We start from the raw sequence: 26131 nt of genomic DNA on the forward strand, positions 1-26131 counted from the left end.
AAGGCTGAGAAAATTTGTATTGGTTATTCTCAATTATCTGAGGACACTTTGCGGCTGGAAAGGCATAGAGACCCTACATGTTGGCACAGCTAAATTAGACAGACAGACAGACACACACACACACTCCCCACCCCAACTGTTAAACTAGAACACTGGTTTTAGCCAAGGTTTGCCAAGATTACTCCAAAGAACCAAGATATAATTATGGGTAACATATTAACATGGTTCCTTTCCATCTATTTGTTGGCTGTCAGCAGAAGGGAAGCATAGTTGGACAAAGCAACAGTTGATTCCACCTCATTTGCTAGTGGGAGATATAGAGCAATTTGCTACCAGATAATGCTTATCAGTTATACAGAAAGGCAGAATCAAGTGCATTTGCAGCTAGGTAAGGGCAGATATCTAAGCAGGTATCCTGGTCCAGGGTATGAACAGAAAGTGTAGCATACATGCTGAGACCCATTTTCCCAATGTGCAGTTTATTACAGTAAGATTTAAGAGTGCCTCTTATTTAAGAATTTCACTGCTTAACCATCATTTTGCATCTGGCTACAGGACGCAACAGAGCCAGCTGCTGTGCACAGTATTTAAAGTGTTGACAGAAATCTCCCAGAACAGTCTTTATGACTGAACGCAGAGGGGGCTGCTGAAGCCAGCAGGGTTTGGGGAAGCTGGAACAGGTGGGAGGAGCAGGAAGTAGGCAGTTGCCATTTTTGCAGTGGCAACAGTGCAAGGAGGGAGCTTACTGACTCAAGGAGGAAGAAGGGACATACACCCTCATGGAAGGCTGCATCTGTCCATTTTAATAATGGCAGTAGTATCCACATGACACCGGGAAGTGTTCTCTAGTCCACACACATGCAAAACCAGGCCCCAACAGAAAAATCAAAAAAGCAACATATACCTGTTGTAGAGGGACCCTTGCCCCTCAAGCAGTCGCTTTCATGAACCTGGAACTATCTGAAGAGGTCTTGTCATCACAGCATAGTATCCATGCAGCTTCCATTTCTTGTCTTCATCCCTAGTCTCACCTGGGGCCACAGATGTGGTATTCTGCTCCATTAGATTCCTTAGTACCATCCAGAATTATCTCAGACTCCATTGATAGAGCCCCCAAAGAGAGTCCAATTTATTGTAAAACGGGCAGGCTTTTTTCCCTGCCCCAGTGCCACTGCTGACCTAGACTCAGAGACAGACTTTCAGTTCTTCTATTTTTCTTGCAAGAACCAGTAATACCCTGCTCTCTAACATGTTTGTATCCTTGTTCTGATATCACTGTGTTCTTAAAAAGTTAAGCTGTAGCTGGTACACCCTCCTGCTAACAAGCGTCCAGCCATCTGCTTTGGGTCAGCTGGCAGCACACTTGCCAAGTGCATTGTTCCAAGACATGATCACAGTTCCAACACGCCACTTTTCAGTGCGCACAAGTGGATGCTGGTGAGAAAGTAGCATGCAGTGAGATGTGTTTAGGTGAGGGGCTTCCAGAAAGCCTGACCTCCTATGCCAGATAGACAGGGTACTTAAGCAGTGACTTAAGCAGAGGACTGCTTACATAGGTGAGATTAAGCCAGCACTTCCCACCTATGCTGGGATTTCATCTAGTGAAACTGACATAGTGAGTGAAGACACAGTGGTTACCCTCATTCTGAGTAAGTCTGTTCCGCCAGATGATGGTAGGAACACTCGTGCATCACAGAAAATAGTGTGTGCATATATGGTCCAATAGGCATGTGCTATAAGCATGTGGCTAGGGACATGCTATACCAGAGAAGTAGAGTCAAATCCAAACAGAAAAAGTAGGCAGGCAGTATTTACATTTTTCTGCATTTAAAAAAAAAAAAAAAAAAGGTCTTAAAAACAAATTGATTCCCTGCTTCTACCACATTAGATTTCCCTGTGGTTTCACAACACACACAGCCTTTTCTGACCACGCACCGACGGAGACATCACCAGGCTGCTCTACATCTCAGCCATTGCCACGGAGGGATTGATGTTTTACATGAATTAGTGACCAACTAGTTTACAATGTAAACTATCAGCAATTAAATTTTTCACAATGGATGTGGTGGCAAACACACCCAACTGAATACAGAGACTGACGTTTAGAGTTGCTGAGCAAGCTGACTTTTCAGAAGCAGTAGCTCAGATGTGCTAGCATTGAGGCACTACAATGTGACTTTAACAGCTGCTGCTTTCCTCATCTTCACTCATCTTTGTTCATATCCTTTGCCAGCCTAGCAAGCAGCTGTCTGCACTCAGTTGCTGCTGTCCTAGTCTACTCATGCCCCTTCCTACCCAGCATACTGCATCTGTTAAGTGTCCAGCTGCTGCTTACCCTTTGTTCACACCCTCCTGCACAGCAGCTGCCAGAATTCCCTGGCACTTTTGAATTGAAAGTTACAGGTCCGAACAGTTGAGGGTTCAGAGACTTGATTGAGGAGACAACAGAAATCCCCTTTGATAAGTTATAGAGCCCTGCTCTGCCTGCTTGAGGCAGGAGGATAAGCATGACCCCTTTTAGGGGCAGAAAGGGCAGAAGAAAGCTCCCAGAAACAAAACAACTCCCTGCAACTGATTAACACCTGCCACGGCATCCTAAAAAAGGGACAGCTATAAGTATATTGGATGACACTGTTGCTCAAGTCAACACTAATTATTTAACTGCTAAATCATTAGCCTTAAGTTATCCTCAGTCAAAAGTAAAAACTGTTCCCATCCAGCTCAGAGCTGTGATAAGTGTATTAAACTGCATTAGACACAGGGTTTGGAATAGAGATCAACAAGCTTGCAGACATACTTGTTGACAAATATTTCAAAATAAATTACCAACATAATTGAAACTGGCATGATTATATTGTGTTATTTTGACAAATAAAATATGCAGAATTTTAAAATATTGTGCACAGAATTAATTTTTTGGCACAGAATTCCCCATGAATAATGAGTTGCATTTTGTCATTCAGTTACACCGTGCTTCATGCAACAGAGTCTGCCTACTTCTCTCCCCTACTGATTGCCCTTCCACTACCGCATAGCTTGTCGAGCTATCTCAGGCTTAGAAGAATCTTGGCCAGGTTAGAAGGAGGAAGAAAGATCTAGCACAGCTCAGTTCAGAGAAAGGATGCAGCGGTAGTGTTCCCGATTGCTATTGCCTGGCTATGCAGCCCCACATTAGATACTTTGCTGATCCTTACCTCACGGAAGCTGAGCTTGCCATCAAAATCCTCATCAACTTCCTTGATCATGTTTTTCAGGCCCAGATGGGTCTGAGGAGCTCCCAGCTTCTCCATCATCAGTTTCAGCTCCATTAGGTCTATATACCCATCCTTTCCAGAGTCATACCTGAGGGGATAGAGGGTAAAGGTCAGCATTTGTCACACCCCCTGCTACACTGACAACACGGGGAATTTTCAAAGCTTAGTTTCACAGCATAGGTAAGCGATCGTCTAATTACTGACACTCTAGGCAATGTGTTCTTAGGACATTCCTCCAGAGAATGAAGTGTGAAGACAGAAAACACACACACACACACACACACACACACACACACACGATCCATGCTCAGGGATATGGTGACCAAACCAGCTGTTGAAATCTGTTAAGTTTGGGGAAGTCACATGAGGCCTTTGAAATTAGCTTCCTAGGATAAAAGCAGATTACTCTGTAGGAAAAAATACAGAAGTGACTTTGGAGCAACTGTGCCAGAAATATGAAGGGAGGGAGTAGGGAGGAACCCACACCACCACTACCAGACTTTAGGCCCTTGCCCATTGGTAATGTAAATAAACACCTCACCATGCCTGCAAGATGTGTGTCTATCCATGCATTCTTACAACTCAATGCTCGACACCATGCACAAGTGTACTAGAGGATTCAAGTCAATACTGTATGCCAGGCACGTACCAGAGAGCTACCCAAAGCCACGCCTAGAAGTGTCTATTCCAGCAAAGGTCTTTCACACTACTTTAGAATTTAAAACAAAAAACAAAAAACAAAAAAAAAAAAACAACCCAGGACTGTCACTCAACCAACAGGAAGCCAAAATACTCTGGCACAGCTATTTTACCATTTGAAGGGCTCCCTGTAACAGAGATGCTATATCATTTAAGAATACTGATTCTGTAATAAATTTTATGAATACTGTGTGTGACCCGGTCAATAAAGTTACCGTATAGTAAGAGTTAAGACTTTTCTGTATGAATGTACTGAGCCAGCTTACTAGGTGACTATTGGGAAGACCATCAGGGAAACAAGAGGAGAGCTATAGCTAAGCAACCTCTCAAATACTTGGGGGGCAATTACAGCACAGTGGCCTACTTCCAGGCTCCAACTGGAAGTTATACAGCTGTTTTGCCAGCACTGGGAACTAACCGATCAAAGGACTATAAACAGTTCGGAAGTGGACTTGTTCTCTGAGAAGAGAGGTCAAAGAACAGGACAAGATTTAAAGTGACACTCTGGTGCTGGGGAAAAGAGAACTGTTTTGTCAATGAAGGGAAGAGACTGGTCCCCCAGACCCTAACAGTTTTGGGAGTCCATAGGAAGCTTAAACCTACCAGAAGCCTGATGGTTGTGGGAGATGGGGAGGCACCTGGTAAGGTAGATGTGTGTACATTCTGTTTATTTTTTATAAGATCTTTTCTCTGAAACAGTTTTGTTCAAAATACATTCTTTGGTCATTGTCTTAACCACTGATCCTGGAGTGAACAGAACTGCAGGTATTGAAGAAAAAGTCAGGCCTACTGAGGTAATCATGGTTAGTACCCAGAGAGTGCAACTCAAGGCTTGGTCCGAGAGTTGAAGAATCACAGGATTCTTCCTCTAGAAAGGAGCTGGTTAGAGCCCCTTGATCTGAGAAGAGGTATACCACAAAGAGACCAGGAGAGAGGAGAGGAGCAGATAGCCCATGTAGCAGGGTGGTCCCCTGCTCCTGCCCTGAAGGGCTTGAAACAGCCCAGGAGAGAGCTGTGGCTGGGGCAAGAAGCCTGGGCTGATTGGGGAAAGTAGGCTCAGCTGTGGCCATGCCCCAATCAGGCCCAGCTGACCCCTATAAGAGGCTAGGAGCCAGAAGCCCAAGTAGTCTCCCTCTGCCTGTAGAGGGAGAAGGGCCTGGCTGCAGGGAGCTAGAGACAGAGTACCTGAGTGGAGCAGGGCTGGGGACAGGCTGAGGAGCTCCAGCCTGGAAAGCCCCAGGCTGCGGCCTAGTATTGGGCTAAAAGGTTTACTGGGGGTTGCAGAGGGCAGCCCAGGGGTAGGCCAAGGCAGCAGGTCCAAACCTTCCTTGCCAGTGATGAGTAGGCTGATACTGTAGTCTGTCCCAGGGTGTGGGGCTAGATGATGACTGGCAGTAGCCTTATATTGAGGCGAGGTGTGGATAGTGGGTTGAGGGTTCCCCAGGGAAGGGAGACCCAGATTGTTGGGGTACTGCCAGGGGCAGCACCCCAGTTAAAGGGGCACCATGGCCCAGGGAGGGACACAAGTCCCGAGGACAGGTGGATCACCAGCCTACAGAGGGCACTCTGGAGCTGAAACGAGCTAATTCCCGGAACAGACCAGCAGGAGGCACCACAGGGGGTGAGTCTGCACATTTACAGCCCAGTAACTGTGACACTCACTAATGGGGGGCCAGTAGGAACTTTTAGGGTGAGGAGAGAGGTGAGATTCTGCTCCTTACACAGAATAAAGGATCACTTTAGGAATGCACAGGGAGCCAGAAATGGGGGTCTGCTGCAGGGTATCTGGCAAGTTAAAGGAAAAGTATGGAGCAATCTATTGACTTTCAAAGGTCTGTCATAAACAGATTGAAGGTAGCAGCTGTGGGCAATAAACTGAAGACAAGCAGCTCTTGGTGCAGACACAGACTGCTGTAGGCTAAACTGTTGACTTCCTAGATTCTGAAACAGAAGAGAGCCCTTCACTGTTAAATTTCACATCAGCAAAACTGCTGTTTCTCTTAAGTCAGCAGATATCCCAGTTCAGAAGGAACCAGCAAGATGATATCTAAGACATTACATGGACATACTATGCTGGTCTGATCTTTAAAATATAAAAAAAAAAAATGATTTTCTAGCAGCATGTGCCACACCAAGTCTTTTACAGTAGTGCCTTTTCGTGCTTTGCTGTGGGCTTCAGGCATGTGCTCATAGGGCTTTTACTCTTACTTTAGAGGGGAACAGCACTGAGTCTTCCGTTGTAAAAGCCAATGGATTTAAAGTGTTAATAGATGAACTTTTGATAACTGAGGTGACTTACGATCACACAGATTCCCCACTGGTCTTCTTCCTTATACCTAGAGAACCACATTTACTCCAGGAGAGAGGGAGAGGAGAAGGAAGTGCATTGTAATTAAGGCAAAAGGGGTGATGAGTGAATTGGAGCTGAGAAAGCAAAGAAAGGAGCTCTAATGCTGAATGAATAAGGAAAGGATCTCTGCCAGTTGCAGCACTGGCTGGCTGACAAGAGCACAGCATCACTCTGAACAGGGATTCAGTGTGTAACTTAGATAAGAAACCACAGCAGAATGGCAGGAGCTGGGTGAGTTTCCCAAGTGGAAGGAAGGGGGACGGGAGGGAGAAGTCTGACTGAGGGCAAGCAACACTACTGTACATCCCATTTTTTTCTTTTACCCTATACTCTTCCCCCCAATCCATTCTCAACTTCACTACCTTCAAACATTTCAGAATTCTTAAGTTTGTTCAATACTTTTGATGGCTTCAGAAAGTCCCAGTGACAGCTTTTAAGCTTTCCTCTTTGGTCAGAGCAAGTCAAATCTTCCCATCCTTCACGTTTCACTCACCATGAGTTACGTTAAAACAAAAACCAGCCTTCCCAGACTTTAAGAGCAACATAATCACAGTTCCCTTAGAGGAAGCTCAATCCAATTAAGAAACTTACACAATTAAAAAAGAAGCTGCATTAGAAAGGAGCATGAACAAAGCTGCTGGTCTCTTAGCTGTTGCATGGAGTGAACAGAGTGAGGTGAGGGTACAATCAGTACTGTCCCCCCATCCACAAGACTGAATACACACAGGGGAAAATGGAGAATGCTGCTTCTCCAGTGGGTTGGGATGGCTTCAAAGTTTGTCAGAACACTAAGTGCCAGAGTCTGCTACGGAGCTTTCCTCCTTTTCCCATTGTGGATCCAGGGATGGCACCCTAAAAGGAATCCCCAGCGCCCTCCCCTTTTCCAGCAGCTTGAAAGGGGCGGGGGGAGGAGGAAAGTTGGCTTGGCTTCTTGCTTGACCATCACTCTTGGCTAGTGCCCCTTCCACCAAAAAAAACAAAAACAAAAAAACCCAAAAAACTTTTAGATTGGTCTATGGCCAGTAGATTTAGAGTAAAATTTTCAGAAGCACCTAGTTACTTAGGAGCCTAAGTTACTTTTGAAAGTTTTATGCGTAGTCTCCTGGCTATTATACACATGATAAAGTTTCCACTTGCATGGTAGCGGGTGCATGGATGGGGGCATATGATTGGTGGTGAATGGATGCACTGGGGCTTTGTTGGTAGAAGAAAGGAGGCATGAAGAAAAATGCTGATGGGGAAGTATGGGGGTTGTCATGTGACAATGACCAAACAGAAAGTGTCAATTTCTTCCAGTGCTGAAGAAGGAATTGATTGGAATAAAGGAAAGTGTATGATCCCTGAATCCCTCCCATGTTTGCTTCACAGCAGAACCTTCCTCAAGCTCTCCCCTCACTCCCGTTTCCTGTCCAGAGCTTATGAGGAAAAAAAAAAAAAAGGGTACATGAATCCACAGAGGTATACAGAGCATTTTGGGAAAGGGGGCAGAAACAGAAGAAAAATAGAGAAATTGATAAGGAGAGAGAGAGAGAGAGAGATTGTAAACAGACATGACAACTTAGGAAAAAAGCTACAGTATGGTTCATTGCAGAAAAAATGGAGTGGGGACAGGAAGTTTACTAATTTAACTAAATAAATATTTTTTAGTGTATTACCTGCCTTAGTATTAAGTTGTATTTTAAAAAGTGGCACAGCAATTTGATTGATATGGTAACAAAATATAGTATCCAATGGTTATTCTTTTTAAGTGCAGGGAGAGGAGGAGCATTAAGTGGCAAGGGGTCTGGTATTTCTCTGTGGCTAGAAAGAAGCATGTTATGTTTTTCAAGCCCTGACCAGAGCATCCAGTGCTGTCTCCATGACATGTATATCAGAAGACTGACTAGAAATAGGACTGGAATGAATATTTCCCATCTGGATTCCTGACATAGGACACATCACCTTTTAAAGAGGAGTCCGTTAATTCAAAGCTGAAGCAGGAGGAGGGCACACGCCTAGAGTTCCTCCACTCCTCATAAAAGTGATGGACTGTGCGCAGATTCCCTAAAAGGCATGGGATGATCTCATTCTTCAGACAACTCGTTTAGCATTAGCAAGTTCATCTGCTGTTAGACAACATGCAAGACTTTACAGTGTTCTTCCTGCCAGGTCTGTAAATATCACTACAACAGGGAGTCGACATGTCACACTCAGTAATTTTTGCTGCTGAATGAAACATTTGTTTCCAGATTGGGGTCTTTATCCTTAGCTGGATGGCATTTCCCAGTTTGATGAGTGCACCTGTGGTGATGGGGAATAAAGTAAGGCAGCATTGGCATCCCTGATTATTGTTCACACGACTCCTTAAAATGTGGGTTATATAGCTACAAAAGAAACAGATGTACTGTACATCTTGTATTGTATGCTCACTTCAGCATTGTTTTAGTCTAAAAATTAGACATCCCACTACCAAAAACTCAGTTTGATTCTGGCTTCTTATTTCATGACATCAGGCGGCTAGTTTGCCAGCTATAACTGCTGCCTCTTCGTATGACAGCACTCATTTGACCCCTCAGCATGCTAAGCCAGCCTTACAGTAGAAGGGCTGGCCCTGAAGGGGTTAACCAACTGTACTTGGGTCCTGGAACCATCAGGCACAGCTTCATGGCTCCGTCATTGCAACAAACAGGCAGCACAAAGCCGGGATTGTGAGAAATTAGGTCTTGTCGGTAGTGGGCTGAGATGGCAAAGTGACATTGTACCAGTAGCACAATAGGTGTTCAGTTTGCAGAGCCAGGTCCAGCCTTCAGAGCAGGGCTTTCCAAAACAGTTTAACCTCTGGATTTTCTGTAACCACTCTGCTCTCATTTCACTAAGAGTGAGGCAGGGGATAACAACTGCTCAGGAATACAATATCAGAAAGCATTCCTACTTACAGAGCCCTCTGAGAGCCAGCTCTGAAACACAGGAATGGTTATGAACTGTATGGCGGATTTGATAGCTGGAAAGACCCCTTCCCCAGATGGATGAGGAGTGGGGGTAGGGAAGAGGACTTGTTCTTCCAGACTTGAAAACTCATTACACATCCTGCAGAATGAAAATTACATCCTGTAAATCCCGGACTACAAACATACCACCCACCCAAACAGGCTTAAGATATAATATAATCTTGGTAAGGTTACTCCAGTACTTCAGAGCCACATGGCCATGCTATCTAAGAGAGAGATGTTTGTATGATTCAACAGAGACGCATGCATCCTTGTGTTCCACTGAGGCCTCTGGTGCTGCAACTAGCCTTGTGGGTACAAGTACTCAAAGTGTTAACAGGAAATACAACCCACTCAGCCACAGATGCATCTCTATTCAGCCTGATGAAATCAGCCCTTTGAAACTCATAGTTAGAGCCCTGCATGCTCCTTGGCCCTGCTGCAGCACCATTTTGTATGCCACCTGCCCTTGTGGAATCTCCCTTATAGGGACGTCATCTAAGCTCCTTCCAGATCCCTAAAAATCTCTGACCAATTTTACTGTAAATTGAGTGGTGGAGCAGCCATCCACCATCTACAGAGCATTGGAGGAAGCTAGTCAATTGAGTGCCATATTGAGGAGCAGCAAAGTGGAGGTGCAGGAGAACAAGTGGGTGCTGGAGTACCTTAGAGGCAAGTGTATTTACTTGGGCATATGGGGGGGGGCGGGGGAGAGAAGAAGCTATATCAGCTAGAGTGCCCATTCTTTCAGAGCTCATATTTGTGGGAGATGGTGATGAGGCAGCACTCAGACACCCAGGTATTTTTAGAGGAGGAGTGGTGCCATGGAGGGACAATATTTCAAAACTCACTTGTATACAGAGTTGTATTTTTCATTATACATTGGGCCATTTGTTAATCTTGCCGGTCCCGCTGGGAGCACTCAGACCTGCAGGCAGCTGATAAGCAAATCCTGCATAGTCTGCATTTGTACTGTACCAGTACAGAATCACAGCAGTGGAATGCACAATAGATAGCCTTGCTCAGAGCAAGTGCCATCCCACTGGTGTACTTGACACTCATGCATTTCCACAAGCCCTTGTGCTGACTGTTACAGACATGGGAGGTTTGTGACAATGGCAGCAGTGCTGGAGTTCCATATTGTAGATAAGCTGTGGGGCAGGAGCAATGACAAGTTATGTATCTGATTTTTCCCAGTGTAGATGCACCTGTACGGCTACGCTACTCTTGCCACTTCCTCTGCTAGTCCCAACAGGGAGACTGTAGTTCAGGCAAAGCAACCAGTAGAGTCAGAGTAGAGGCCTATCAGAAAGAGCAACAGATTAGCAGGGAACAAATGCTACTCCCATGTGGGCAATTTGATGGTGGCAAAGGGAAGTAAAGGAGGAAGGAGTAAGAGTTGAGGGGTGAGAAGAGATGAGAGAAGTCTCCTACACTGAGGAAGTTTCTTATTTAGTATTGGGAGGGCAAGAGATATTAAACTGATAAGAACAGATACAATTTAGATAATGCTTTCCCAGCCAGAAGGCCGAGAAGTGCTACAGAGCCATAAGGTAATTCCCACTGCAGGGCTGGGTGTTTCTATTTACAGCACGCAAAGAGAGACTATGGAGATCTGTTGTTGGCGGCCCATACCCTGGTTGGGGTGACGGGCATGAATGAATGAATGAATGAAAGAGAGTTTAAAACTAAATCCTTATCTGTTTAGCACTCAAGGAGCAGGTTTAATTAACATGTGTTAAGAACACTGGAGCCTTATTGACATTTTCCGTTTCTACTAGGGTTAAGATGAAACAATGGGCATTCTCCTCCCAAATTTCCCTGGTGGAGACATGGCATGGATGACAGAGGATGAAGTTCAGTTCTCAGATTCATGTCTCTATGCTGTAACGCTGGTCTGCCATTTGCCCAGGCTAGAAGATTATGCCAAGGTGAGCTGTAAGGCTTAGACTCTCCAGAGAGTTTGTAAGAGTCCAGGAGGAATCGATTATAATGGTTAAAATAGTATTCTCATATTGTTAAAATAAAAAGCTAATTAGGTTACAGATTATAATTAGTCTGAGCTGCAGACTTCCTGGTCCCTCTGCCAGGGGAGCATACAGTAGTTCTTGCAGTCACCAGAGGCCTTGTCTACACTAGCACTGGTTAGTAAGGGGTAAGTTTACAGTAAACAAGCCCTGTAGCTCCCACTGCTAAAACGGCTATGAACAATTTTGGATGACATAGGGTTCCCACCATTGTCACCCTTAGCAACAGGAAATTATAGTGGGGAAAAATTCAAGCATTGACACCCTAGGGGAAAGGGAAGGGAATGGGTGTTTGTTGTTATATAACTTGCAACTGTGAGTTTCCTCCCAAGGGACATGAGAGTCTCAACAAAACCGAGTCACAACTGGGCAAGCATTAAAGACAGTTTTCTCTAGACTAGAGCCCCCCCAAAACCAGAATCATTTTGCACCTAAGTTCAGGTCAGTGTTCACCAGCGATACTCAGACCGAGGCTCTTGATCCGCAAGCGGCTCTTTAATGCGCCTCCTGTGGCTCTTTGCAGCTCATGATATTAAAACACTAATTTAATTATTAGCCAATCAGGATGCTTTTACTATATAATTAACCAATTGTCGTTGATAAAATAATACTTGGGCAGTCATTTTGCTGTGAAATAATATATAAACTAAATATTTCCCCCCGTCATACTGTTTAAATATGAATACACGGAACAATAGTAAATAGAACCATGAATTCACACCACTGTGGCTCTTTTGGGTAATGTGGCTCGCTAATTTGGCTCCTGAACCACTGAGGCTTCAGTATCACTGGTATGCACCCTCTTCCCTTCACTTCCAGGGTCTTCCACCACCTGGGTTTAACTCAGAGCTCCCGTCTGTCCCACAGTGAACCTGCACTTGAGCCATATGGTGCTCAAGTCATAGGAGCAGGGCCTTGAAGTTTAGGAGAATCTGCTTTTAACTACCTTTTGTTTAAGGAGTTTCACCTGCCAGGGGCAGCAACAGAAGCCACAGTCATGGGTGAATTCCACACAAATAAAGTTGCAGAGTGAAGCATTAAGAAGTTAGGAAATCCCAGAATTAAGGTACTCCTTGTTGACATTAATAGTGTTTGCTACAACTAAAATCTGGGGAAATCATAACTAGAGCAAACACCATTATGTCAATACTGCAGGTGCCCTTACCATGACTCAATATGGACTAGATAGACTATAGGTCTAATCTAGTATGTTAGTCCCATGTTCCTATATTAGCATTAAAATAAAAGCAGGGGAGAACCTCCTGCCTTCTTTATATAGCAAAAAAGCAAAACCATTTCCCCCACTTTGCAGGTCACATTTGAGAAGGGAGACCATGCGGCCTAACTTCTACTAGGGTTTTGGCAAAGAGAAATTAACATTCAGCTGGGACTGTCTTCATGATACATGAAATATTTTCCACCTAAGTTTAACAGATTAGTATTCAAATACAAATTCTACATTTCACACTTACACCAGATCTCTATTTAATGGACTCATTGTTTTAAACAGCCTATATTTCAGCTCTCCAAGTTTAAAAAAAAAAAAGTTAACACTGTTCCTTTGCTTATCCTTACATAGGAAGTACCCATCTACATTTCAGGTTGCCAGAGAGTTACAGTTGCTCATTATCCCTGTCTTGGATTCTCCAGTTCATGTGGATGGCAGGGCAGTTAAAACATGAACAACATTGACTTTAAAGTTGTTCAGTTGTATGGGCTGCCCTCTCTCATCTCTAGGAGATCAAGATACTCAGATTTTCCACAGAGTGGATCACATCCTAAAGGGCAGTTTGGTGCCCAACTCCCATTTGCATCTTTGAGAGTCTCCTGAAGACCAGCTCCCTTGCCATTTATAATTAGTAATGAGAGCGGGCGGGCAGCCAATCCATATAATCAAACATTCCTGTTGTGACTACAGCAGTTCCTTATGCAGGATACATAGGTCTTGTCTACACTCAGCAATCAGTGGCACTAGGGCTGACCCTAAACATACACAAATGAGCAAGCCAAAGTTTGCACCAGTTGAGCCTGTCTTGCTCCTGTCCACACTTAGGCATCAACTACTGTACAGCTACACAGATAGTTGACAGATTGCAAATGATGGCTATTAAAAACAGACAAGGCAGGGACATCAGTGGTCCAGTGGACAGGGCACTGAGTGGGATGCAGGAAACCTGGGTTCCATTCCCAGCTTTGCCTCTAACCTGTAGTGTGACCTTAGGTAAGTCATGTGACCTCTGAGTCTTCCCTTCATCTTTACTATTTGGCTTTTACATTTTTCACGGCAAGGACAGACTTCACAACATGCTTGATAAAAGCACCCAGCACAATGGGGGTCATGATCTTGGTTAAAACTTATAGTACCTACTTTAACACAAATACTTGAAAGCTAAAGAGTTTCCTTTTATGTACTTTAAAAGTTCAAAGCAGGGAGGCAGCCCAGCAACATGTGACCAGCCAGCTATCCACAGGTCACTGGTAGCATATGGGCCATGGTTTGGGAACCCATATTTTGTGGGAACATCTAGGTAAGGAATGCAGTTCTTTTAGGAGAAGAGGCAAAGCACCTCCTCTTTTTTCAATCTACTTTAGCCACTGTATATAGCTCCGTGGAGAGTTTCAGGAAGGGGAGGGATTATACAGCTCAGGGTATCTGTAATGGATTATGAAACCCATTACATCTAGCTCATTACATGCTAAGCTTTCAACACGTATCAATTTTTGCTCACTGCCAGTATCTATTGTAAGTGGCTCCCAATCCTGCTCTTAACAGACATGATCACATCACTGAAGATTACCTCTATTTATTGCCACCCTGTGGGGCAAAGGAATTCAGGGTATGTCTACACTATGAAATTAGGTTGAATTTATAGAAATCGAAGTCTATTTTGTACAGTCGATTGTGTGTGTCCCCACTTAAGACCATTAACTTGGCGGAGTGCATCCACGGTATTGGGGCTAGCATTGACTTCCGGAGTGTTGCACTGTGGTAGCTATCCCACAGTTCCTGCAGTCTCCGCTACCCACTGGAATTCTGGGTTGAGCTCCCAATGCTTGATGGGGCAAAGACATTGTCACAGGTGGCTCTGGGTACATGTCGACAGGCACCGCCTCACTCCCTCCGTGAAAGCAATGGCAGACAATCATTTCGAGCCTTTTTTCCTGGGTTACTCGTGCAGACGCCATACCACGGCAAGCATGGTCCTGCTCAGCTCACCGTATGTCTCCTGGGTGTTGGCAGACATGGTACTGCATTGCTACACAGCAGCAGCTCATTGCCTTTTGGCAGCAGATGGTGCATTATGACTGGTAGCCATGGTCGTCATATCCTAGGTGCTCTTTTAGCCAAACTTGGTGAGGTCTGTCAGGGGCACCTGGACATAAATGGGAGTGACTCCGGGTCATTCTCTTTAAGTTTCGTCTCCGATTCAGTCCTGCGGCAGTCGTACTGCACTGTCTTCTGGGGAGCAGCAAGGAGACGATGATGGCTAGCAGTCGTACTGCACCATCTGCTGCCAAACTAAGATGTATAAGAGAGATGGAGAGGATCAAAACAAGAAAGAGACCAGATTGGTTTTGTATTCATTTGCTCCCCTGCCTCCCTCCATGAATAGTGGGGAGAGGGATAGCTCAGTGGTTTGAGCATTGGCCTGCTAAACCCAGGGTTTTGAGCCCAATCCTTGAGGGGGCCATTCTGTGTGACAGTTGTGTGGGTTTCTCCTTGATGCAAACCCACCCCCTTTGTTGATTTTAATTCCCTGTAAACCAACCCTGTAAGCCATGTCGTCAGTCACCCCTCCCTCCGTCAGAGCAACGGCAGACTATTATTTTACACTTTTTTTCCAGCACAGACGCCATAGCACAGCAAGCATGGAGCTGCTCATATCACCGCAGCAATAATGAGCACTGTAAACAACACACACATTATCCTGTAGTATATGCAGCACCAGAACCTGCAAAAGCAAAATCAGGCGAGGAGGCGCTGGCAGCGGGGTGACGAGAGTGATGAGGACATGGACACAGTCTTCTCTCAAAGTATGGGCCCTGGCAATGTGGACATTATGGTGTTAATGGGGCAGGTTCATGCCGTGGAACGCTGATTCTGGGCCTGGGAAACAAGGACAGACTGGTGGGACCGCATAGTGTTGCATGTCTGGGACGATTCCCAGTGGCTGCAAAACTTTTGCATGCATAAGGGCACTTTCATGGAACTTTGTGACTTGCTTTCCCCTGCCCTGAAGCGCAATACCACCAAGTTGAGAGCAGCCCTCACAGTTCACAAGCGAGTGGCGATAGCCCCATGGAAGCTTGCAACACCAGACAGCTACCAGTCAGTCGGGCATCAATTTGGAGTGGGCAAATCTACTGTGGGGGCTGCTGTGATCCAAGTAGCCAACTCAATTAAAAAGCTGCTGATATCAAGGGCTGTGACTCTGGAAAATGTGCAGATCATAGTGGATGGCTTTGCTGCAATGGGATTCCCCAACTGTGGTGGGGCAATAGATGGAACCCATATCCCTATCTTGGCACTGGAGCACCAAGGCAGCAAGTACATAAACTGAAAGGGGTACTTTTCAGTGGTGCTGCAAGCACTGGTGGATCACAAGGGATGTTTCACCAACATCAAGGTGGGATGGCCGGGAAAGGTACATGACTCTTGCATCTTAAGGAACTCTGGTCTGTTTCAAAAGCTGCAGCAAGGGACTTTCTTCCCAGACCAGAAAATAACAGTTGGGGATGTTGAAATGCCTACAGTTATCCTTGAGGACCCAGCCTACCCCTTAATGCCATGGCTCATGAAGGCATACACAGGCAGCCTGGACAGTAGTCAGGAGCTGTTCAACTAGAGGCTAAGCAAGTGCAGAATGGTGGTAGAATGTGCATTTGGACAGTTAAAAGCACGCCGACACAGTTTACTGACTCGGATAGACCTCAGTGAAACCAATATTCCCATTGTTATTACTGCTTGCTGTGCTCCATAATATCTGTGAGAAGTTTATGGCCGAGTGGGAGGTTGAGGCAAATCGCCTGGCCGCTGATTACACGCAGCCAGAGACCAGGGCGGTTAGCAGAGTACAGGAGGGCGCAGTGCACATCAGAGAAGCTTTGAAAACCAGTTTCATGACTGGCCAGGCTACAGTGTGAAAGTTCTGTTTGTTTCTCCTTGATGAAACACCCCCACCCCCGCCTTGGTTCACTCTACCTCCCTGTAAGCTAGCCACCCTCCTCTCCCCCCTTCAATCACCGCTTGCAGAGGCAATAAAGTCATTGTTGCAACAGCTTTGGGAGTACATCCAGGCAAGTTTTATGGCGATGTCGCTGGAGGATTTCCACTCCATCCCCAGACACGTTAAAAGACTTTTCCAGTAGCTGTACTGGCCATGAATGCCAGGGCAAATTAATAATTAAACACACTTGCTTTTAAACCACGTATAATATTTACAAAGGTACACTCACCAGAGGTCCCTTCTCTGCCTGGCGGGTCCAGGAGGCAGCCTTGGGGGGGTGGGGGGGGGTACTGATTTCAGGTCCAGAGTGAGAAACAGTTCCTGGCTGTCGGGGAAAACGATTTCTCTGCTTGCTTGCTGTGAGCTATCTTCCTCATCCCCAAGACCCGCATCCCTGTTGTGTGCTACTCCACTGACAGAGTCAAATCACAGGGTTGGGGTAGTGGTGGCTGCACCTCCTAGAATAGCATGCAGCACATCACAGAAGCGGCATCTCTGGGGCTCTGACCCGGAGTGGCCATTTGCCTCTCTGGTTTTTTGGTAGGCTTCATGCGGCACTGCTGCAGGCCCCTGTTATAGCCTCTGTCCTTCATGCCCTTGGAGATTTTTTCAAATGTTTGGGCATTTTGTCTTTTGGAACGGAGTTCTGATAGCACGGATTCGTCTCCCCATGAAGCGATCAGATCCTGTACCTCCCATTCGGTCCATGCTGGAGCTCTTTTGTGATTCTGGGACTCCATCATGGTCACCTTTGCTGATGAGATCTGCACTCACCTGCAGATTGCCACGCTGGCCAAACAGGAAATGAGATTCAAAAGTTCACGGGCCTTTTCCTGTCTACCTGGCCAGTGCATCTGAGTTGAGAGCGCTGTCCAGAGTGGTCACAATGGAGCACTCTGGGATAGCTCCCGGAGGCCAATACCGTGGAATTGCGTCCACACTACCCCAAATTCGACCCGGTAAGGTCGATTTCAGCAGTAATCCCCTTGTTGGGGGAAGGAATATAGAAATCGATTTTAAGAGCCATTTAAGCTGAAAAAATGGCTTCATTGTGTGGACAGGTGCAAGGTTAAATTGATGTAATGCTATTAAATTTGACCTAAACTCATAGTGTAGACCAGGGCTCAGTTTTGTAGTTACAGACCTGGAAAAGTACATGAAAAAGTCATACACACCTGATCATCTCCTACTTCCTATGTAGTTTGTTTTTTTAACTCATGGACTGTAAGCTCTTTGGACATCGCCAAGACATCGCCTGAATAGGCCTGGACATCGCCAAGACAGTCTGCTTGTGTACTTGGCTAGTGCTTAATAAAGCTTCCTGAATAGGCCTGGAGACTGAACTTCCCTCTCATGGCTTGCCCCCTCTTGAACAGGCTGGAGCACCTGGGTAACAGCCATGTGGAGATCCTTGTATTGCCTATGATGTGCATCTGATTACAGCTAAAAGAAGTCAGGTCTCCAGGGTTGCATGTTAGTAGTATTATACAACCTAGAGGCTTTGTGTGTTAATGGAAGAGAAAGTTTAGTATCACAAAGGCTAGCAGCCCAATCTCATCCTTCAGACATGATACATTGTGCCCTATCTTCCTCACCTCATTCAGGCTAAAATCCAACTGAAGGAACACAAGATGGGGTCTATGGTGAACACAGGTGATTCAGAGACAACTTTTATGAATTCCACCAATAGTTCTAATAGCAGGGACAGCAGGTTTGTATAATTTTTAGTGGTGCCCAGAAGGGGTCCAGGTCCCGCCCTCACCCTCCCCGCCTTGTAAGCTGATACAGATTTTTTTTACAATAATGTAAAAATGTGAGGGCTCTGGGGGCAGGCTGGAAATGAGGGGTTTGGGGTGTGGGAGGGGCTCAGAGGGTTGGGGTGTGGGCTGCAGGGTGGGACCAGGGATGAGGGGTTCATGGTGCAGAAGGGGGCTCAGGACTGGGGCAGAGGGTTGAGGTGCAGGGTGGGGTGAGGGCTCTGGGGTGGGGCAGAACCAGGAATGAGGAGTTTGGGGTGCAGGCATGCTACCCACAGCTGGGGCCGGAGAGGACCCCCCCACACACACACACAGCCCTCCCCGCACTGGCAGCAGTGAGCTCTGGGGGAAAGGCCCACTGTCCCCTCCGGCAGCAAACTCCCCTTGCACCACTGTCACTGCACATGCTCCTAGGGCCCCTCTCAGGTCCAGGAAGCCCCCTCGCCTCTCCTGTGGTGGGTGCCAGGGGAGGCCTGCCATCACATGCGCACCTCCTCCCCTGCTGCTGGCCCTCACTGTAGCCTCCCTGGGGGTGGGGGATGGAGCTGCCCCTTGCCCAGCATGGGGCAGGAGCGGTGACTGCAGGCAGGGCACAGGCAGGGATGCGCGGGGGCAGCAGGCAGGGCTGGGTCTCTCCCCCAGCCCTGAACATTGGTAGAGCTGGGCCCTCGTGTCCTGAATATTGCTGGACCCCAGACACCACGGGCCCTGCCTAATACAGCTACTCTGGTAAAAAAAAGTTTCTGTTTATACTGGTTGTTTTTAAGTGTTGCCCATGGGAGTTTAAATTTAGATTAAATCTTCATTTTGGAAGGGGAATTCTCCGTATTACTTTTTTGTTTCCTCTTTCTTCAAGGGCAGATTAGAACAGCAGTAAGAGAAACTTCCCTACAGGGTGTGTGAAAGTATACAAAGCTTATCTGAAAACCAAGGGAAGCCACAGAGCAATTGACTATCTTGCAGCCAAGAAGAGAACCAGAAGACAAGCTGTAGTTGCAAGAATAAGTACTAGGGAAACTGGGAAAAATATGTTTCAAGTCCCCATGTGGCTCATGAAAGCAAGATTGCTGATTAAAAGCAACAAAGAATTCTGTGGCACCTTATAGACTAACAGACGTTCTGCAGCATGAGCTTTCGTGGGTGAATACCCACTTCTTCAGATGTATTCACCCACGAAAGCTCATGCTGCAGAACGTCTGTTAGTCTATAAGGTGCCACAGAATTCTTTGTTGCTTTTACAGATCCAGACTAACACGGCTACCCCTCTGATACTTGAAGATTGCTGATTGTACACCTGGCAATGGAAAGTGGGTACTGATGATACAACATTTCTGAGACTGAATTCCATAAAACCTTTTGCAAGTTGATAACAAGCAAGTGAAGGGAGATGATCTTTCCTACCAAAAGGCTAACCAGTGCTCAAGTATGGCTCCAGGACCTCACAGCACTCCCAAAGCACAGGGCCACATGGAAGTTTCTCCAAGACATCTTTCCTAGTTCCTATACCAGGGGGAAAAGTCGCCCATTTACTTCTGTTTTTCGTTTTGAAAGTGGATTAAACTAAAACTCAGATAAAAGGCACTCATTCTGGAGAAAGAGAGTCCATGTGGGGGGTCATACTAAAGTAACTGTTCTGGAATAATTACTCTGGAACTCTGCTCTCCTGCCTGGGGGATCTGTTCATGAAGCCTGGACAGTAGTAAGGAGCAGTTCAACTATAGGCTAAGCAAGTGCAGAATGGTGGTAGAATGTGCCTTTGGACATTTAAAAGCTCGCTGGCGCTGTTGGTCAGACCACAGCACAACCAACACTCTCATTGTTATTGCTTCTTGCTGTGTGCTCCATAATATCTGTGAGAGTAAGGGGGAGACATTTATGGAGGGGTGAGAGGTTGAGGCAAATCGCCTGGCATCCAATTTTGAGCAGCCAGACACCAGGGCGATCAGAAGAGCACAGCAAGGCACGCTGCACATCAGAGAGGCTTTGAAAGCCAGTTTCATGACTGGCCAGGCTTCGGTGTGACAGTTGTGCGGGTTTCTCCTTGATGCAAACCTGCCCCCCTTTGTTGATTTTAATTCCCTGTAAGCCAACCACCCTCCCCACTTTGAAATAAAGTAACTATTGTTTTGAACCCACGCATTCTTTCTTTATTAATTAAAAAAAAATGAGATAATGGACAAGGTAGCCCGGATGGGGTGGGGGAGGAGGGAAGGACGAGGCCACACTGCTTATTGTAGCCACACTAAAAAACCAATTGTCTGAATGACAGCCTTCTGTTGCTTGGGCCATCCTCTGGAGTGGAGTGGCTGGGTGCCAGGAGCCACCCCACCATGTTCTTGGGCATCTGGGTGAGGAGGCTATGGAACATAGGGAGGAGGGTAGGCAGTTATACAGTAGATGTGGCGGGTGTCTGTGCTGCTGTTGGCTTTCCTACAGCTCCAACAGATGCTTCATCATGTCCGTTTGCTCCCCCATTAGCCTCAGCATCGCATCCTGCCTCTGCTCTTCGTGCTCACTTAATTCTTTCCTGGCCGATGCCACTGAATGCCTCCATGCATTAAACTGTGCCCTATCAGTGCGGGAGGACTGCATGAGCTCAGAAAACATGTCATTGAGAGTGCGGTTTTTTTGCCTTCTAAGATGCAATAACCTCAGGGACGGAGATGATAGGTGGGAGCGTAGAAACATTCTACGCTCTACGATTCTGGGGGGACTGCATGGTCACCTGTGCTGCTGAGCTCGCCATGCTGACCAAACAGGAAATAAAATTCAAAAGTTCCCGGGGCTTTTCCTGTGTACCTGGCTAGTGCATCGGAGTTCAGATTGCTGTCCAGAGTGGTCATAATGGAGCACTCTGGGATAGCTCCCGGAGGCCAATACTGTCTATTTGCATCTGCACTATCCCAAATTCGACCCAGCAAAGTTGATTTTAGCACTATTCCCCTCGTTGGGGAGGAGTACAGAAGTCGATTTTAAGAGCCCCTTAGGTCGACAGAATGGGTTTGGTTGTGTGGAAGCATTCATTTTTAAAATCGACCTAACGTGGCTAAATTCAACCTAGGCCTGTAGTGTAGACCAGGCCTGTGTGTTACTGATGGTATTAAGGCCACCACAGGTTCTCTCCTAGCTGCCTACCTTGAAGCAAACTACTCTGATGAGGAATTATTGTGATCTCCAGTCATTATGAAGGGTAGCTCAACAGCACAAGAGACAACTCAACTAGTGAATTAAGCACAGGAATGGAGTTCTAATCCATGTCCATAAATGCCCTAGTCAAGTCACTTAGCCCTTGTGTTCCTCTCCCTCCTTTAGTTTGCCTCAGAGGTGCTGGACCTAGGGGTGCTGGGGTTCTGCCACACCGCCTGGCTTGAAGTAGTAACAACACCCCAATACATAGTTTCTGCCTTCAGTACCACTGCTCTGCCTACTTCATGGAGGTGTTGCATAGATTATAAAGACAATATATCATTGCAAGTGTTAAAATTTACCAGAATGCACACAAAATTCTAATGGCTGAGAGCTAGTGGATCCCAGGTCTGTGAGCTCATTTGGAGAAATGTCCACTGAAATGCCTAAGTGTTTGGCAATACATGGAGCTCAACATAAAGTCATGCTTCACTTTTGCAGCAGGAGACTGAGTGAGCCATCTCTGATGCCCTGTTTTTAAATAAAGTAAGGGGTGCCTCAGATTTTCATATTACAGATTCTTCCCAAAATCCCGGGGCTATCCCTTTGCATGCACGTATGATCATGCTGAACATTTTGTGGAGAGGGAAGGGAGTGGACTGAGAAATTGTTTCACAAGTCCTCTTTAGAAGGACAGCTCTGTGGGAGAAGAACAAAACCGACCAGCAGGAAGCAAGCAGCAGCAGAATGATCAGAGCAGTCAGTAGGCAGCCTAGCACAGTACTAGCCCAAAACGTCAATCAGTAGTTCTTGTACAGACCCACATACCAAGACACTGGCTACTTTAAGTGACACCTTAGAAGTACAGCACTACTCACCAACTAGTGAGAACTCTTAGTAGCAGACTATGTACTTGAATACACAATTCCCATTTTAGTCAAAGCGTATTGCTTGTGTGTTGGGGGTCTAATTTGGCTCTAATTATCCACTTCAACACACTACCCATTATACTCTCTCCTCTGAGAGTCTGTCCTTTCAGTCACTGCCCTGAGGCCATCTGTCCAAATATTCTCTCTAGCCAAATCTCCTTCTGAAAGTTACATGCCCCATTTTTATTTATGCACTTGCAATAGTTTACAAGATAGACTCCTGTTTGCACAGACTCCAACATGCCTAAAGTCTGTAATTCAGATTCTAATCTTCTTTCACTTGGCTCTTGCTGCTGCTAGCACTCTTCATGATACTGTTGGATTGCTTTTTGGCCATCTTCCCAGTTTCTCCGGTTTGCAGAATTCTAATCTAGTTTGTCATTAGTTCCTGGAGGTGCCTCAAGTCATTTTCTCAGCTGGCACCCCAGAGCAAACAAAACTAAACGAAACTGACTCACCATATTGGCTAGATGCGAAGTTCCCTTCAGTGCTATCTCACTTCCATAATGAAGATCTACCCCTCACTTATGGTGAGCAGGAGCATAGTCCAGGGTGCCTCAATTCGGCACCTCACTTCTTACATTCCCAGGTCAGGTCTACCCTACAATATTTTGCTGACATAGCTATGTCAGATAGGTGTGGGGACAACTCCCACCACACTTGACACAGCTGCACTGGCACAACCCCCAGTGTAGATAACTATGCTGACCTAAGTGCTTCTGTTGCTATAGCTAATGCAGTTTGAGGAGATGTGGCGTATGCCAGCAGAAGAAGTTTTTCTGTTGGCATAGTAACACCATCTACCTTCTAGGAGGTTATGCCAATATAACTATACCAGCAATACATTTGTCGTACAGACCAGGCTCAGTTCTGAGAGCTTGTCTGGCAGTTTCATTGTCTAGGTCATCATCATCCCCAATGCTGGTCTTATTGGTCTTCGAAACCACCTTTCCAAATTTTCAAAAGATGAGCCTTCTCCAGGAAGATGGAGGCAAACTGTGCCACCTCTTCAACCTGTGTTGAAGGCCTAACCAAAATGAGCACTTGAAGAATATGTAGATCCTTTATAGTGGATTTCATTCTCGCTTTGATAAGCAGTCCAGTAAGCAGGCCATCATCATAGCTTATTGCTCCAAAACTGCAGCCACAATCTGGTGTCATCACTTATTTTGACTAGTTCCTTGGGAGAACAGGATGTTGACAGAAGGCACCGTATCAGGCAGTGTCCAATCACATTAGGGGTCATTTCTCAGCTTCCACCCAGTCATATTATCACCAGTCTTTACCAGCCCAGCTCCTGCCCCAATTTAGAGTACACCAGTGTTTTCATTCAAGGTCAGTGCCCGGAGGGAGTTGTTTTTAAAGAACCAGGTTTTGTTACTCTATAGCCTTCCATTGTGGTATTTTGTGGAAGGAATTTTCAGGGGGCAAAGCTCTTTCTGGACTTCAGCCTCTTGAGTGGTGGAAAGTGTCCATGCAGTACGTTTCTTGGATCATATACCTGTTTTTGTCTCTCCTTTCTACTAAAGACATCCCACCTCACTAATAGTGGTGCAACTGCTGCAAGGCAGTATGGTGACAGTGTGGGAGTCCATTTCAAACCTACAGTATTGATAAAAAGTTCAATATCAATTCTGTGTGAACTGCTTGAGCATGACCAGAGTGGGATGCTGTATTCTGCAGCTGAACAACACAGGATGAGACTAGATGCTCTGAGTGTTTTGGGGTCAGCTCCCCAGTTTGTGTTGACCAGTTTCCTAGAGTTCACTTTCTTTTTCAACTTCATGTGCTCTCTGAATGTCAGCATTTGGTCTAATGCAACCCCAAAGTACACTGGATGTTCATAGTATTCAAGGACTGTACCATCCCACAGTGACTGGACTTTTTGCATGGCCTGTCTGTGTTTTAGGTGGAAGGTATACACTTATGTCTTACTTGGCTTGTCAGTCGGGAACGTGTGACAGTATTCTCCAAGTACACTCAGAAGGCCAGTTAGAATGCACTCAAAGTTCTCAAATCTTTTGATTGGATGGCAACGTAAAGATCATCTGTATAAGTTAATTTTCACACACAGGGAATTGATTGTTTATTTGTGTAGACAATAAACAGCAAGGGTGATCGTACTGAACCTTAGGGCAATCCATTCCATTGAGTATGCCATCTGCTTTTCTGACCCTCTGACTTGATGAAGTAACATCAATTTTTGAGCAGAGAGTACATGACCTGGACCATTTTGCCATTTCTCAAAATCGCCAGTTTCAGTTTGCAGTGTCATAAGCACCCAACAGATCAACAAATCGCCCCTGTCATTTTGCAGGTTTTGAAGCCATCTTCAATGTATTGAGTTAGGTTTACAACTTGACCACAGAATGAATGTCGTGTGTGGAAACCGACTTGGTCAGTCAGCCAGCTGCCCTTCCACTATTACGCAATTATACCCATTTTCATCCAGTTACATGCTTGTATGTTGATCGGAATCAGGATATTGGTCAGTAAGTCTTTGCAGAGTTCCGTTCTATATATGGTTTATGTGCAACCATTTTAGCTTGTCTCCACAGCCTAGGTATCTGCATTGTCTCCGTCTGTGTTAAATGAACTGGGGAGAGCTCCTTTTTATGGACACCCAGCCAGCCCATTAGCTATAAAATTCCTCTTAGTAGTTGTTCTCTACTCGCTTTACCTGTAAAGGGTTAAAAAGTTCCCTGAATAGGTAAAAGGAAGTGAGTAGGCACCTCTCCAAAAGAGCCAATGGGAAGGCTAGAACTTTTTAAAATTGAAACAAGACTCCACTTTTGTCTGTCTGATGTTCTCCGAAGAGAGGGAACTGAGCAACAATGCTGTAAGAAGCTTTGGGCCAGGTATGAAAAATCATCAGATCATAGCTAGCAACTACTCATTTGAAAGCCCAGATACGCAAGTAGACCAGGGAATGTCTAGGAAGACACCATTAGGTTTATTTCTTTTTTATATCTTTATGGCTTGTGGATTCCTCTGTGCTAACCCCAAATGCTTTTGTTTTGCTTGTAACCTTTAAGATGGACCTCAGGAAACTATTCTTGATGCTTAATCCTTGTATTTGCTCTTTTTAAATCTAGCAATAGCCCGAGTTTCCAGATATATTTTCTTTTTGTTTTAATAAAATTTATCTTTTTTAAGAACAGGATTGGATTTTTGTGTCCTAAGAGGTTTGTGCATGTTTAATTAGCTGGTGGCAACAGCTGATTTCCTTTGTTTTTCTTTTTTGGCTCTTTCCCAGAGGGTGTGTGAAAGTGTTTGAGGGTACCCCACAGGAAGGAATTCTCAAGTGCACCTTCCTGGGTTCTCAAAGGGGTTTTTGCACTTGAGTGGTGGCAGCATCTACTTATCCAAGGTCAGAGAAAAGCTATAACCTTGGGAGTTTAATACAAGGTTGGAGTGGTCAGTATTAATTTTTAGAATCCTTGCAGAATCCTTCTGCACTCAAAGTGCCAGAGTGTTGAATCAGCCTTGACACCATACAAGAATTCAAGTGGCCACTTCTTTGCTCTCATCCCAAAGTGAAGTGGTATTCAAATAGATACTCCATTGAATCCAGCACCCTTTCCACATTTCAGGATTTCTGATCTCTCTCTCAAGCCTTTCCCTAAGCCCAATCGTTTCTTCACTGAAGGGATCCAAGTCAAATAGTTCTGAATCTCTCTTATATTGTTGGCTGGTTTGTTCTGAAAGTCCAGGCACATCTAGTGTCTGACATCTCCTGGGGATGGGCTTTCGGGCAATCTTCCACACCAGAGAGAAGTTTGCCAGAGCGCTTGT

At 45.6% G+C, this 26131-nt stretch overlaps 1 protein-coding gene across 1 annotated transcript in view; it reads right to left on the reverse strand.

Moving 5' to 3' along the window:
• Positions 1 to 26131, reverse strand: part of EFHD1 (EF-hand domain family member D1) — a 47076-nt gene that overhangs the window by 14379 nt on the left and 6566 nt on the right. Inside the window, exon 2 of the mRNA XM_039490045.1 lies at positions 3195 to 3342. Within this exon, the coding sequence (XP_039345979.1) occupies positions 3195 to 3342 (148 nt within the window). The remainder of the gene's footprint in view (positions 1 to 3194; positions 3343 to 26131) is intronic.

Source organism: Mauremys reevesii, linkage group 9 (assembly GCF_016161935.1).
Source record: "Mauremys reevesii isolate NIE-2019 linkage group 9, ASM1616193v1, whole genome shotgun sequence".
In the NCBI taxonomy this organism is placed as follows: Eukaryota; Metazoa; Chordata; order Testudines; family Geoemydidae; genus Mauremys; species Mauremys reevesii.